The sequence below is a fragment of the Camelus dromedarius genome, chromosome 5, assembly GCF_036321535.1.
Source record: "Camelus dromedarius isolate mCamDro1 chromosome 5, mCamDro1.pat, whole genome shotgun sequence".
In the NCBI taxonomy this organism is placed as follows: Eukaryota; Metazoa; Chordata; class Mammalia; order Artiodactyla; family Camelidae; genus Camelus; species Camelus dromedarius.
Genome location: NC_087440.1, coordinates 69031774 through 69048840, shown reverse-complemented (window position 1 = coordinate 69048840; position 17067 = coordinate 69031774). Strand labels below are relative to the sequence as shown.

Below are 17067 nucleotides of genomic sequence, written 5' to 3'. Positions count from 1 at the left end.
AACTAACACTGACCTATCATCTAAGGTAAACACTACAATGATAATTGTACATCATGCCAATATTAAATTTTAAAATGGTTAGCTATTTGGAATGTATGGTTTTAAATTGCTGCCAGTAAAACTATTACAAGGATAAAATAAGAGTAAAGAAGATCTGAACTTTAAATTTGGGAGCATATATATTTCAAATCTTTTATAGTATGAGGACTTACAGCAGAAAACAGAAACATATTTACATATAGTTCACCTCACTCTACAAAGGATTAGAAGTGAAATCAAATGAATTAATATTTTTAAATCTTTTACTTTCATTTAAAAAATAATTAGATTGTTATCTGATTAAGAAAATGTCTATTTGAATTTTTTTAAAGGATGTTTCTATCTGTATATCTATAGGCTATTTCTGGAAGAGAAAAAAGAAAAGTAGAAACAGTGGCTGCTTTTCGGAAGGAACTGAGAGTCAGTCTATGGACAGAGAAAGATATTTTTAACTGTAACCTCTTCTGAACTATTTGCATAAAACCATGTAAATATATTATTTTTCAAAATTAAAATAAAAGACTTCTAGTAAAACACAGGAAACTTCATTGCTGTCCTAAAAAACTACTCTGACTACTTATGTTCCACATTTAGTTTTCACAACTTCTATAAATATGCTGTCCAATATGGTAGTTACTAACCACATGTGGCTATTTAATTAAAATTAAATACAATTAAAAATTCAGTTTCTCACTCACACTAACCACATTTCACGAGCTTAATAGCTATATATAGCTAGTGGCAACTGTATTGCGATAGTGCAGATAATTCTATTGGATGGTACTCTTCTATAACATCCATAATTCAATGGTTAAGAACACAAATCCATTTAACTAAGTTCCAATCCTAACTCTCTATGGAAACAACCAAACCCCTTTGAATCTCAGTTTTATCTTATGTAAAATGAGGAAATATAGTATCTATCTTATAAGAATATAAAGATTAAATGAGATAATTGTCTAAAATATTCAGCATAGTTCCTAATTCATGGTGAGTACACAATAAATAATGTGTGTGTATCAGGCATTTATAGTTATATAAACTTTGGGTTTAATTTATTTAATTCAATAGATTATTTTAAATTATCTTATGAGAAACATTTAGCTTTAAGAATGAGGTATTTTTAAAGTGATCTAATTCAAGCTCAATAGTTTAACTATTGAAACAAGACCCCATGTTATGGGTGGAATTGTCCCCACAAAATTTGTATGTTGAAGTCCTAACCCCCAGTACCTCAGAAGGTGACTTTATTTGGAGATAGGGCCTTTAAAGAGATAATTAAGGTAAAATGACATCATTTTAGGTAAAGTCCAATATGACTGGTATCCTAATAAGAAGAGATTAGTACACAGACAGAAACAGAGGAAAGACTATATGAAGACAAAGGGAAAAGATGGCCATCCACAAGCCAAGGAGAGAGGCCTCAGAAGTAATCAATCCTGCCTACACCTTGACTTCAGACTTCTAGCCTCCACAATCGTGAGAAAATAAATTTCTGTTGTTTAAGCCACACAGTTGGTTGAATTTGTTATGGCAGCCCTAACAAATACACCCCATATAACTATAAATGTGTAAAATTTAAATATTTAAGAAAATCACATAATCAACTATTCTTTAAATTTAGTTTCTTGATATGGAAAAATACTATTTTATCTTCTCCTAATTCATACTGAATAAAAAGCTTATTCAAAAAGTTATTCACTCCATACACAATTATTGAGCATCTACTACATGCAAGGCACAGCTATAAGCACTTGCAATATAACAGTGAATAATACAGATAAAAATTCCTGCTGTCATGGAGCTAATATTTGGCAGATAATAAAACAAATAAGTATATTGGATAGTGACAAGTTTAAAGCAGAAAGAAAAGCAGGTAAAAGGAATGAAATGTCAGGAGGTGGGAGCATCTGACATTTTAGATAGAACATGACTTCTAAATAAAGACTCAAAGGAAGCAAAGCAGCTAGCTATGAGGCCATCTGGAGGCAGAACAGGCAGAGGGACCATCAATTGCAAAGGCTCTGAAGCAAGACCATAGTAGAAGTATTCACAAAACATAACCCAGCTGAGAGAATGAGAGAAGAGTAATAGGAGATGAAATTACAAAGATAATAGGCCTTATATGGGGTGACGTGAGAGAGAAGTCAAGAAATCACCAATAAGTTTGGCCTGAGCAACTGGAAGAAGGAGTTGTCACTATCTGAGATACACACAAGTAGCTGGCCTATCTAGAGCTGGGGAAGGATATCAGGACTCAGTTTTGACATGCTAAGCATGAGATGCCTATTAGACATCCACTGGAAATGTTGAGCAACTGAATGTGTGAATGGAGTTCAGAGGAGTTGCCTGGACTAGAGATACAAATTTAGGGGATATTGGCTTGTAGATGGTAAAGCTATGAACTGGATGAGATAATCTAGAGAGCAGGTAAAGACAGAAAAGGGAAGAGATCTAGGGGATGAGTCCTGGGATACGCCAATATTTAAAACGCGAGGACACGAGACTGGAAAGAAATAGCCAGAAAAGCAGAAGGAAATCAGAAAGGTATAGTCTCCTAGAAACCAAATCTTGAGACTGCTTCAAAGAGGAAAGAAATCATCCATGTCAAAATACACTTAGGACTGGAATTTGACACAACACTGTAAAATGACTATAATTCAATAAAACAAAGTTAAAAAAAATACTTAGGTCAACTAGGATAAGAACTGAGAAATGACCTCAGAAATTGGAGATAACAGATATATGCAAATCTTTCAAAGATAATATCTAACTTAATATATACAACTCTTAAAAAATGTACATGAAAATGGTAATGAAAGACTAAAAAAATCTTATTTATTGCTGTATAAGGAAGTAAATTATGACATCAAAGTTAGTAGATTAAATGTTCCAACATTACACAATTATGTACTTTCCATGTTTTATATGTGGCATAAGTAGAGCACCAGTAGAAGGAAAACACAGTTTCTTCATAGGTCCTGACAAAAATCAAAACAGCATCTTAAAGTTTTATATGTTAATATATTTAGTAAACTGAAGGAGAAAAGTATAATTTTTACCAACAAAACTTACTTTCTAATCTTTTATGTGAGTATTAATACTCACATTGTACTGCTATTTAGCCACAGTTTTGAACATAGTCATGTCATACAGTTTTGGTACAATAAATATATATTGCTGTTAGGGTTATTCCACCTTATAAAACCCCTGTGAAATAGGAATACCGACTTATTTCAGATCCTTTCATCTAGTGTAGTAGGTAAGACTATAGTGCTTATGAAAGGAAGGGGGTGGGAGGGAAGCTACAGTCATATATTCAATGTTTTATGTGGATGAGTTGGTTTCTTTTTGCTGCAAAGTCACAGATAAAGTGTATTTCCTCTGTACATTGCAGAAATACCATTTGTTACAAGCAGGACTAAAATGAGATGAGTCAAGTATAGCAAATATACTATATAAATGCCTATCTTCTCCCACTTCATGTCTACATCAGACATCAATAATTGATCAAGGTACTCTTTTCCCCTGAATTTTTGGAACTCTTCTTAATAAGATGTTCTTGAGAGTCACTACTAATTGACCAAAGAGAATGGGTTAAAACCCATTACCAGCCCTATATAGAAGATTATCCATTTTCATATTGTCATAGTCATGTTTTTTATGAAAGAAAAGCATGCTATCTGTACTGATAAATAATATGTTATCAATTTAGTCTCATTTAAGCAAGTTATTTCAATTACAGACAAAGAAACTGAAATGAAGTAGTGAATAAAATGAAACATCTCAAATTGTTTAATGAGTCAGTGAAAACTAGAATAGACTGAACAATCTTATAAACAACTGTAATAGTAAACACTTCTTCAGCTCTATATAAATACTGAATGCAACTTTGAGTATGGTACCGGGGTCGGGGTGGGATAGAGATTTGGAATAGAAAGTAAGAAGATTAATAAGATGTGATGCTTGCCCTCAAGGAACTCATTATCTAAAGAGACAGAACATATTCCTCACTAACTATAACAGGTAATAGTTCTTGAGCATTTATATGCACCAGGCACTATTCTAAGCACTTTATACACACTAACTCATTTAATCTTCACAATAACTATATGAAGAGGTAATTATTATTATAATCCAAGGTAGACTGTAAATCCTCCCAAAGAAGAAGTAATCATGATGGTGGAGATTAGAGAAGTATTTAGAGGTGTCCCTCTAAATAACATTTAAACTCCGCATTCTCGATCTTAATTTTATTTCGTGTAGGGTTCTCCTGTTAGAAGAAGGGGCTGTTCTCAGTGAAAAGCACTGCATTAACAAGTGTACAACATCATGAAAAAGAATGATGTGTTTGGGTGTGAAGAGGGTGTTATAAGCTTTTAGATAACTCTGAATGCAACCTTAAGCCATCTGGTCTTTCCTAGGCAAAGGAGAGTCATTAAAGGTCCCTGATACGGAGAAATAATAATAAGAACAATATTTTTAAAAAGAAAACTCTGGTTCAACTGAAGAACAGAAAGATAGGCAACAAGGAGATAAATTGGGAGGTTATCAACAAAAGTCATGAGTGTCTTTTCAAACTGTGGGTCATGTGAAATCAATTTAGTGGGTTGGGACAAGCATTTTAAAAACACATGAAATCACACTAAAAGTTTTATTAGGAACCTATGCTATAAAGGTAATTATTTTTTTATAAATTTTAATCCAGTTCATATGAGTATACATATATTTGATACATATATTCATATGAATATATGTACTGAATCACTAATTCAAATGTATTTCTTACTGTGGGAAGTGTTTAAAAATGTTTGAAAAACACGACCTAAAGGGGAGATGATGAGGGTCTAAATTAAAGCTGCAGCTCCTGGAAATGGAAAAACAAAAACTTATTTGAAGGCTCTTTCAGAGTAGAGTCAGCAGGACTTAGTGATGAACTTGGATGCAGGGCTTGAGGAAAGTAAAGTGGAAATAGGATAGGTAAATAATGATTCACCAAAAGATACCTACATCCTAATCCCTGGAACCTAGTAAATGTTACCAAATGTGGGGAAAAAGTACTTTGCAGATATGATTAAGTAAGGGATCTTAAGACTCAGAGAGTATCCTTGATTATCCAGGTATTCTCTAAATGCAATAACCTGCATCCTCATAAGAGGGTAAGAAAGAAAGATAAGGCAGAGACAAAAGAGGAGAGGGCAAATTGACCTTTATATTCAAGTGATATAGTGACAAGCCAAGGAATGCGGCAGCCATCAGAATCTAAAAAAGATAAGGAAGAGATTTTTCCCTAAAGCCTCCAGAGAAAGTATGGCTCTTTCAAGACCTTGATTTTGGCCCAGTGAAACTGATTTCAGACTTCTGGCATCTAGAACTGTGAGGGAATAAATTTCTGTATTTAAGCCACCAAGCTTCTGTAACTATAGGCAACTAGCACAAGGAGCCTTGGCAACTGGGAAGGTGTCCACGTCATAAGGAGCAATGGCACAGGAAAAATAGGGATGGTGAGTAATAAACTTTAAAATATAACAATATATTAATATTACAATATATATATAACAAGTATGAAACACAAGGTAAACCTGAACAAAAAGTACAATTAAAAAATCTGATTTTTCTCTTCAAGATAGTTCAGTTCTAACTCTATAAAACCTTCAAAATGTCTTAAATGTTCAGGTTTCATGTTATCTCAAATTTCTTTAGGTAATCAAACTTAAGACACATGGTTTATATATTCTGTCATCTGACAATTATTGTGGTTAAAACAGGTGCCAGCTTCTAAGATTATGTAGTGTCTCTGGAATGTTTGTTCCAAATAACTAAAAAATCCAAGAACCATCTGTTACTGTGGATCACTTACTTAGGCCATTCAGATTTGCAATTTTTTCAATGCAGTTTGTAGACAGTGAAAGCTTCCTAAAAAAAAAAAAAAAAGAAAGGAAAACTTGAATTAATACGAAAAAAAGTTAATGGTATATCAGAAATTATTCTTCTAGTGCCTACAGAAGATGATATTAAGTCACATTTCCTTTTTACACTGAATCCTTTTTTCCTCTCAGACATGGCATGTACTCCTTCACTTAGAAATCCTCATACTTTTTTCCTGATTACAAAGTTAATACACACTCATTGTATAAAATTCAAAAAAACCTTTTTGAGGGCAATTTGGTGTTACCAAATTTTTTAATGCATGTATTCTTTGACCCAATAATTCATTTCTAGGAATATATCCTATTGAAATACTAATACAAATACCAAAAGATATATAAATTAGATTATTTATTATATTATTGTAATAGCAAAAAACTGGGAAAAATCTATAAACACTCATCAACTGAGGAATACAGATAATGAAATACTATTCTGCCACTAAAACAAACAAGATTGGGCTATAGATACCAACTTGGGAACATGTCCATCATATGTATATTATAAAAACTATATGTAATCCTAAGCACCCCATGCATTTCCCCAGAGATAACTACTTTTAACAGTTTGTATATATTTGTCTAGATTCATTCTATACATATTTTAACTGTATAAAAACAAAAGTTTAAAGGGAGCATAATTACACATTCTTAGTCTTCCTTTCTTGACAAAAATGTTTAATATCTTAGTAATATTTCATGGAAAGAATATAATAAAAGCTAATTTTATTGAACACTTAATGTATGCCTAGTACTCTTTTAAGTACTTTACATGTATTAACTATTTTAACCATCACAACAATCCTATGAAATAACTATTATTATCTATATTTTACAAATGAGGAAACAGAGGCATAAGGATGTTAAGCAATTTGCCTGTTACACAGACACGTAGTTACACAGCCAAATTTAAAACCCAAAACTGACTCTAGAACATGTGATCTTATTCTTTCTGATTTTACCTGAAGAGGAATTATTCATTCTTTCTGCTTAAAACAGTAAAAGCGATTACTGTACAGTGTAAATTATTGGTCAAATTTGTGTATTTTCAAGTCAATCCCCACTCCCAAAAACTACCAGTGAAAGTGAAAAACAAGAGTGGAAAACATGAGAATATGTTTGGGGAATAATTCTCTTAATTGTTTTTTAGCCAACCTGCCCAAAGAACTGTCAGCAATAATGTGAACACCTTGACTTTTTCTAAGCAGTTTCCAAGGTACTCTGGTATGGAGTACAAAACCTTCTCAAATGCTTGCCTTTGATATGGCTTTATGATAAAAAGATATTTGACCACTTTGAAATAATGCTCTTTGAAATCATGATTTTGAAGCCAAAAAAAAATCTAAGGTGGATTTTTATATAATACATTATGTTCTGATCACAAAGGACAAGTTGCATGCAACAACTAAATATGTTTGCTTTTCCTTTTAATTTGGAAGACAGATATTAACCTAATGTATGGGTTCACAAATACGTGTCTATGAATCATTCAAGTTGCTTATTATAAATACAGATACCTCGTTTCATCAGTAGATTCTATTTCTTTAAATTTGGAGTGGGGCTTATCTCCACCCAAGGAGATTCTGTAGGAAGTCAGGGGACCACACTTAGAAGAACATAGGATGAAGAAATCAGGAAAAACCCCAAGTGATTCTATAATATTCTACAGCCCTGACAAGAGCATGATTACAAGGTGTCATGGTAAAACTGCCTCATATTAGCCACAGAACCTGCTAAAAAGTATGTAGAGTATTTAGAAATAAGTTAAAAAGAATTAATACAGATCTGATACTTAAAGTCATGGGAAAATAGGATTACCAAATAATAAGTATAATGTGATCCCAATTAGAAAAAAAATTAGAAGACTCTACTAACACTGGTTCTCAAAAGGTGGCATAATTTCAACACTGTAAACTGACTATACTTCAATAAAAAAGAATGCAAAAAAATTTGGTGTAATTTTGGTTGATATTATTTCCTTTTCTTTGTGCTTTTAATATTTTCTAGATGTTTTACAATGTATTTACATAATTTGAAAAGTTTTTTTAAAGCAGTGTTTCTTGTGCCTCTAAGTAAGTATAGTACTGACTTTGGTGGATAATTTTTTTTTGTGTGTATGTCTTTTACTTCATTTACGTCACATTTTATCTTTATTATCTCCTTTCTTTTATTTTCTTTGGATTTATTTTGTTGTTCTTTCCTTAACTTTTTTTTTTTGGTGTCTAATTTTATAAGAGAAAGTACTAGATTTTATGACAGAGTAATAGTTTTATTGTGTTATTTAGCTTCTCCCAAGAAACAGGGAATTTCTATTTTCCAGGCATATCATAAAAATTGTATGTAAAAAATATTGTATTGTTCAGGATTACTTTATTAATAATACTATAAACCAACAGTCCTTTATGTTTGCCCTTGCCAAAGAGAGAATCATATTAAGCAAAAAAAAAAAAAAAAAGAAAGAAAGAAAGAAAGGAAGAAAGAAAAAGAAATGAAGATCACAGAAAACAAATATATTTTTCTGGCTTGTGTATTTAGAAAAAGAAGGGGAACTTAACAGCAATATTAGAAGGATGAAAAAAAGACAAAAGAACTTACTCGCAATTAGAAAGTGTGGACAAGGACGCATCCATCTTCTCTATAGGGGGAATCTGGGCATACAGCTTTATCTCTCTGGCTTCGGATGGCTTCTGACTGGTTTTCTCTTCCTATGATAAAAATTAATTTGGAAGAAAATGACCCCGGATTTTTTTTTTTTTTTGGTAGGGGGAGGTAATTCGGTTTGTTTGTTTATTTTAATGGAGGTACTGGGGATTGAACACAGGACCTCATGCATGCTAAGCAAGCACTCTACCACTGAGCTATACCCACTCCCCTAATGATCTTGGATTTTAATGTGGAATGAAAAAAGGCCAGAAGTTCCCAAGGCTTTTCAATGTTTATTTTAAAACAATTGTTAAAATTTAATAATTCTGTACATTCTTTACAATTCACTTATTGACAACATTTACTTACTGAACCTGATAATTAGGCTTATATGTGGCTGATTAGGATAATTCAATATTAGATCTCAACCAAATGGAAAAGAGGGGGAAAGAAAGTAATTTTTAATTTCTGTAATTTTTAAAATCCTTTAAGAGCCTATCAATTAACAAACAAAAATAAAAAAACAACAACAAAAACATTTTCCTGGGAAGAATTCATTGTCCCTAAATAACCTTTTCCTAAGTATCAGATTCAGACCTGTAAGATCAGCTCTTTTCTTTGTCATCTCATCTTCCTTTTCCTATCTACAGTTTAGTCTGAGCTAGAACCCCCAAATACCAAGAATTTTGGAAGATAGTCTCTTTATAACAGAGCTGAAGTCAAATCTATTTGCTCTATAATTTACTACTAAATTCTACCTTAGAGTTTAATTTCAGTACTAAGTACACAATATAAATTTTAATTACCAGTATATGCTGCCTAATAATATTCTGTAATATATCAATACTTAGAGTTAGCTCTACATCTCCAACAAAGTAAGAAACTCCTATAGCTCAGGAACCGTTTTCTTTGCTTTCCTATGTTTTCTATAATGTAGTGTAATACAAGATACAAAAGAAGCTTATTTTAAAAAATCAAATCGAAACACATCAATAATAAAAAATATATAATCAGTTGAAAGAAATCTAATACACATCCACTCATTACTTATTTTTGTGCCATACATTTGTAGGTTAGGAGAGGGGAGACTGAAATCCAGTAGATTCTCAATAAATCTGGGGTTAATCAGTGTGAGAATGAGCATGATGTCTTAAAATAATCTGAAAGTCAAAGATTTATGGCCATAATGTAATCTAGAAATAGAACCTACAAACCAAACCAAAAAAACCAACCACTTGTTATTATAAATAAATAAAGTCAGTTCTAAAATCTGATTCAAGGGAATCAAATCTAATACTGAGCCTACTTCATACTTTTTTATTAAATAAAACTGATTTTTCATTAACCAAACAGAAATGAAATTTTAAAATGTAATTAGAATACAAAGAAGTTAATAAGCACTAAAACAAGAATTTAAATACTTCATTATCCTACCACCTTGTCTGTTTTCCCTAGACACCAAGTTTCTTGAAAGACTTTTTGTTCAAAGCCCAGCTACAAAAGCAAAAGATACATTACTACACAAAAAACAACTGGTAATATAGTCAAATAAATCATCACTGGGCATAGAAATTGAGAAGCCACCTCTATACTCTATGAAAATTCTATCTGCAATGCTGAATTACAACTGTTCAAATTTTATAGAATGTTATATTCAAAATATTGGTTTATATTTAATGCATGCTTTTTTACAATGCAGTTTCCTCTCTAAACTACTATATGCTTTTTAAAAAAGTATTTTGTGTATGTATTATTTTTCCAGATATAATTAATATACAGCACTGAATACGTTTAAGGTGTACAGTATAATGATTTGACTTATATAATCATGAAATGATTCCCACAATAAGTTTAGTGAACATCCATCATCTCATATAGACATAAAATAGAAGAAAAAGAAAAAAAAATATTTTCCTGTGATGAGAATTCTCAGGATTTACTCTTTTAACAACTTTCATATCTAATATACAGCAGTGTTAATTATATTAATTGTGCTGTACGTGGCACCCCTAGTGCTTATTTCTCTTGTGACTGGAAGTTTGTACCTATTGACCACTTTTCTTCATCCAATTCCCCCTCCCCCCACCTCTGGTTACTACAAATCTGATGTCTTTTTCTATGAGTTTGTTGAAGTATAATTGACCTACAACACTATGTTAGTTCCTGGTGTATAACATAGTGATTCAGTATTTCTATACATTACAAAATGATACCACTTTTTACAGATTTATTGAGATATAACTGACATACACAACATCGTATATATTTAAGGTATATAATGTGATGCTTTGATAACATGTATATATTGCAAAATGATTACCAGAAAAACGTTAGTTAACACATCTGTCACCTCACATAATTATTTCATGTGTGTGCTGAGATTATTTAAGATCTATTCTCTTAGCAACTTTCAAGTATATAATACAATATTAACTATAGTCACTATGTTGTACATTAGATCCTCAGAACTTACTTGTTTTACAACTAGAAGTTTGTATCCTTTGACCAACACCTCCTCATTTTGTCCATCCTCAACTCTGGCAACCACCATTCTAATCTGTTTCTATGAGTTTGACTTTTTTAGATTCCACATACAAGTGAAATCATATAGTATTTGTCTTTCTCTATCTGACTTGTATCACTTAGCATAGTGCATTCAAGGTCTGCCTATGTTGTTGAAAATGGCAGGATTTCCATCTTTTTATGGCCAAATAATATTCCATTGTGTACATATACACATTTTCTTTATCCATTCATCCATTGATGGACATTTAGGCTGTTTCCACACCTTGGCCATTATGAATAACACTGCAATGAACATGGGAATATAGGTATCTTGTCAAGATAGTGATTTCATTCCCCTCAGATATATTTCCAGAAGTGGGGCTGCTGGATCACACAGTAGTTCTACTTTTAATTTTTGAGGAGCCTCCATACTGTTCACCATAGCATCTGTACCAATCTATATCCCCACCAAAGTGCAAAAGAGTTCCTTTTTCTCCACATCCTCACCAATACTTTTCTCTCATCTTTTTGATGATAACCATTTTAACAAGTGTGAGGTGATATCTCACTGTGGTTTTGATTTGTACTTCTCTGATGATCAGTGATACTGAGCATCACTTTAGTATTTTTATTTGATGTCTTTTCAGTTGTCTATGCATGATTTTCACTTGCCCACACTGGCGGTCTCTGTTCCAACTTCCAAGAGGCTAAAACTACCATTCCTAAAACCTAGATAATTTGCGTGACACTCTATCACCTGAAAATGACATGTAGTTTAATGACGGTAATGTTGAAAAAGAAAATGTACTGTAACATAGAGATTCCTGCCATCTTACAATAACAGATTAATCAGCCTTTCCATATTTAAATTTTACAGTGGTCAGATTTTTTTAACTGAATTTTTTACTGAAATATTTGAAGATTCATTTGCAGTTAATAAAAAACAATACAGAGAGATCCCTTATACACTTTTCCAGTTTCCCCCAATGGTAACATTTCCCAAAACTATAGTGTAATATCACAACCAGTATCAATAATGATACAATCCACTGATTTTAATCAGATTTTCCCAATTTTACTTGTACACATTTGTACATATGAGTGTGAATGTTTCTGCATGTGTGTATTAAGTTCTATGCAATTTTATCACCTGTGTAATTCATGTATCCACTACCACAGTCAAGATTGCTAAATGTTCTAATATCACAAAGATTTCTTGTACTGAATGATCAGACTTAAGTAACTACCCAAAAATTCTTGTATGGTTTCTAAAAGAAGTAAAAACTAAAAAACTCACCCATCTGGCTAGGGCTTCTTTGATTGTTGTTGCTTTTGCCTTAAAAAGAAAAGAAAAAACAAGGCTGTCTTTATTGGTGTAATTTGCTGATTCAATTGTCATGCAATAATTAGCCTTGGCATCTACCATTAAAAAGATCAACTTCTTTCCTTAAGATTTTATATGCAAAGAGAGTGTTTTAATTTTCTGAAATCAGAATGATTTATTTAAATGCCTCTCAGAGAAATTAAGAAAATCATGATGTAATGTTGTATACTTTACTCCCACCTGGTTTACAAAAAACACACAGTTTTCAACACTGATATTAAAGTATATCTTATTTCATTGATTCTAAGATTTACATCTTCTTTTACATTTTTAGTATCTCTGAAATTTGGATACATCTTAAAACCAGGAACAATTTATAATTGCTTGCAGCCAGGTAGCAGTGATGAAGTTTTAGAAGAATATTAACCATTTTATTCACTATACATACCATATTCATTTTTATGTTTGTCAAAGGATGACATGATAAAAATCTATATGCCTAAATACATTTAAAATAACTCTGTCAATAAGTACAAAATAAAAATTCTAAGTGACAGGAAATTATGTCATAGACTAATTCCAATTTCTTGTTTTTCTTTCTTAGTGGAACATAAAATAATGTTGCACCTTATAATCAACAATATCTTAGATTCAATTTAATATGACATTTAAAACTTTAAAGATGAGAAAAGGAAGACATCTTTTGAATTATTGCTGGAGCTCATAAAAAAAAAGAAAGAATCCTAAACAATAACAAAAGGAATTATGTCTATAAAGTAAAGACATGCTAATAAATAACCTTTAAATTAAAAAGAAAATTATAAATTAAAGTAAAATAATAAAAGACAAAGAACATGAAAATTTGAGGAATATAACACTTAAAAGAAAACTTATGCTTCAGATACATTCATTTGAAAATAAGATAACAAGAGACAGAAAACAAATAAGCTAAACATTCAAGATATTTGAAAAAGTACATCATGAAGGCAGAAGGAAATATAAAGGAAGAAATCAATGAAAAACAGAATTGGGGGAAAAGGTTAACAAAACTAAAAGTTGGTTCTTAAGTCTGTGGCAAGCCTGCCTGAGCAAAAAAGAAAGATACACAAATTAAAAATATAGAATAATAAGGGGAAATAACATAGATACCACAGAGATTTAAAAAATAAAATATGATAAGCAAATATATGGCAATAAGTTTGAAAGCTTAGACCAAGTATACATTTCCAGAAAAAACAAAAGTGCCAAAACTGTCACAAGAAGAACCAGAAAACTTGAATAGACCCATAACCATTTAAAACATTAAAAAGATAATCAAAAAGATTTACCCTCACCCTCCTCCCCTAAAGCTCCAAGCCTGGATAAATTTACAAGTGAGTTCTACCAAGCTTTCAAGGAACAGATATTCCTTGTAACATAGGAAAGCTGCCAACTTATTTTATGAGGTTAGAATAATCTTAATGCTGTCCATAACCAGATAAGGAGCCCTCTTTACTTCCCAACACAGATTTTCAAATTCTAGACACAATATTAGATCTCCAAAGACAATAGCGTATAATGATCATGATCAAAAATGGCTTATTCCAAGAGCATAAGGATTGTTTAACAACAGAAAAATCTATAAATGTAAATCATTTATTACTGGATTAAAGAGAGAAAATCACATTTATTTCAGTAAGTGCAGAAAAAAACACTTAATAAAGTTCTACATCTCCTTTTAAAAGCTCTCAACTAAGGTTTAAAGTGAAATTCCTTACTTGATAAAAGTTACATATAAAAAAGCTATATCAAACACCATACTTAACGGAGCAATTCATTAATTTCAGCAAATATTCATTGATTATCTCCTATGTACCAAACATTTTTTCACTTGCTTATGTTATATCAGTGGACAAACCAAAGGTCCCTGCCTTCATGGAATTTACATCTATTGGCAGGATACAGACGGTAAATAATATATATAATAAATAAGTAAATTATATAGTAAATTAGAAGGTGACAATTGGTAAGGGGTATTATTAGGATGTGTGTATTTGTGTATGGAGGATATTTATTTTAAATAAGGTGGTCAAGGTGGGCCAAATTAGGAAGGTAACATTAAAAGTATTCTCTTTAAGATCCCAAACACATTAAGGATGCTTACTTACTATCACAGCTACTGTTTAACATGGAACAAGAAATCTTTATCAATATTACAATAAAAAGAAATACAAATTGGAACGATTAAAAGAAGGAAATAAAACTCACTATGTGCCGATGATCATCTATGTAGGAAACACAATAGGATAAACTGACAAATATTAGAACAGATGTAGTACAGCAAATGAAGAACATTGTTGACAAGTTAACAGAAAAATTAAGATATTTTCAACATAAAGCCAACAAAGGACTAATATCTAGAATATACAAGGAACTCCTAAAATTCAAAAACAAACACAAAAAGTTGGCAAAAATACGAAGAGAAAATTCACGGAAACTGAAATCCAGATGACTAACAATGAAGTATTTGAATTTACTGCAAATCAGAGAAATGCAAAGTAAAACAATGGGATACTAAAATACATCCTCAAATTGGCAAAAGTTAGAAAGTTGGTAAGAATGTAGAGAAACAGGAACCCTTATGTATTACTGAAGGAAGTAAAAATTACCACAGCTGTCCTGGAAAGCAGTCTGACAGTGCCTAGGGAAGCTAAGTATGCACAGACCCTATGACTGCAAAACCCCACTCCTGGGTTCATTTCCCAGAGAAACCCTTGCATGGGTCCAAAAAAAAAAAGACACATATGAGAACATTTTCAAGTTGGAAGCAATCTAGCTAAAAGCAATCTAGCTATCTGTAAATTAGTTTAAAAGGTCACTAGTTCCCCTATAGATAGCAGGAATCAAAATCTGAAATGCCTAAAGGACCAATGGACATCATTAACTGTGTAAAGCTGGCCATATAAAGAGGATAACCTCTACTTGGTTCTAGAGAACTGTTGGCAGTTGGGCTTTGGGATAAGAGTTACTCTAATACCACATTTCTTCAAATATGAAAACTCTATTAATTGAAAGTAACTCCTTTATTTTATGTACGATTAAGAAAGAAAAGATGCTGCCAATTATATTACACCATCATATTTCAGTAATACAAAAATGTGGGGGGAAATGACTCCAATGGAGAAAATATGGTATTTCTGATTTTTCAGGGAAGCCAGAAATTTGGGTTTGATGTGAAATATGATCATTTTTAAGATACTGGAAGATAGTTTTTTTAATTAAAAAAATATGTGGGATTGTATTTCTAGAGGCCCCCAGAACTATGGGTTTGAGCCTCAGCTAGTTTAATCTAATTAGTAGTTCTGATTCTCTCTTTGAAGATTTTCGATAATTCTCATGGTTCATGCTTTCAGGATTATTTAGGGCTGATTATTTCTTCACCTGAATATAAATCTAGGTTCCAGAATTTTTCACTTTCCTTGGTTTTCAGCTAAATGCTTGTGGAATAAAGTAGGAAAGCAGAGGAGGAAACTACTTTTAAAGAAGTAGCTTTTAATCCTGTGATTGAGGGCGGGCATGATTTCCTCCTCATCGGTTACAATTTCCTGGGATCAATATCTGCCCACTTACATAGCAATGAAATCACAAAAAGAAGAGTACTAATTATACGCATTCTTTATAAACATTTCCATCCGGCAGGACAATCACATACTTTGCTAAATAGCTTTGGCTGGGTCTATAACCAACCAACAACACCCCTTTTCAAACTACTAGCTGGAACTACCAAGTATGTAAGCAAGACAGTGCTCATTTTAAGTAGGAGCTGAGGAGCATCACTTGGTAAAATCATTACTTCATGAAGAACTTCCGTAGACTGCTGACAGATTTCAAATCTAAGGCAGCAGTATTTCTCAAAGTGTTCTGGGGTGCCCTCCAATTTTATAATCACTTGAAATGCACATTCCTGAACCCCCATTATATTAAAAGTTAATGATCTGCTCTCCAACTTAGGCCAAAATCATATCTATGCATACTGAAACTTGAGAAACACTACCCTAATATATTCTATCAGAGTGTTTTATATAATGTTACCTAATAACTGAACTGGCAGTCATTCAGAGGGCAACCTGGGCACATCACAGGCTACAAATACTGCGGCAACCCATCGGTGTTACACGCATTCCTCTCGTAACCAGCCATCTCCACCTTCCATCTCTCCAGGGGGAAATTACTTCTGTGTAAAAAGATATCCTGATTCACAGTCTCCCTTCCATCACCTTCCCCACTCTAATCCGCCCTTTTTTGAGAATTTTCTGCTCTCTGCCCTCCCTTTTCTCTGCCAGAGTCCTTCCCCATTAACCTAACCTCCAATCCGCCCCAGGCCGCCCTCACCCCAGGCCACCCGGTACCAGGGCTTCTCTTTCGCCTCAGGCCTCTAAATCCATGGAGTTAGCATCCGCTACCGGCTCCCTTCCCCTGTTCGATGACTTCCCCCACCCTCAACACTCCACAGTCAGCCTTTTCCACCTTCAATCTTCTCTCAGCTTTGGCTGCGAGGCCTGGAGGGTACTCACCATTCCGGCCGTTGCTACTGTCACTGCTCTGGTTGCTAGGGCCCGCCGGGGTCAGTGCGCGTGCGCACTTCTCAGA

At 32.7% G+C, this 17067-nt stretch overlaps 1 protein-coding gene across 1 annotated transcript in view; it reads right to left on the bottom strand.

Moving 5' to 3' along the window:
- DNAL1 (dynein axonemal light chain 1) overlaps positions 1–17067 on the bottom strand; it is a 29609-nt gene extending 12542 nt beyond the window's left edge. The window contains exons 1-4 of the mRNA XM_010976536.3: positions 16992–17067; positions 12412–12450; positions 8562–8671; positions 5900–5955 (exon numbers count right to left, since the gene is read on the bottom strand). Of these exons, the coding sequence (XP_010974838.1) occupies positions 5900–5955; positions 8562–8671; positions 12412–12450; positions 16992–16994 (208 nt within the window). The 5' untranslated portion in view covers positions 16995–17067. The remainder of the gene's footprint in view (positions 1–5899; positions 5956–8561; positions 8672–12411; positions 12451–16991) is intronic.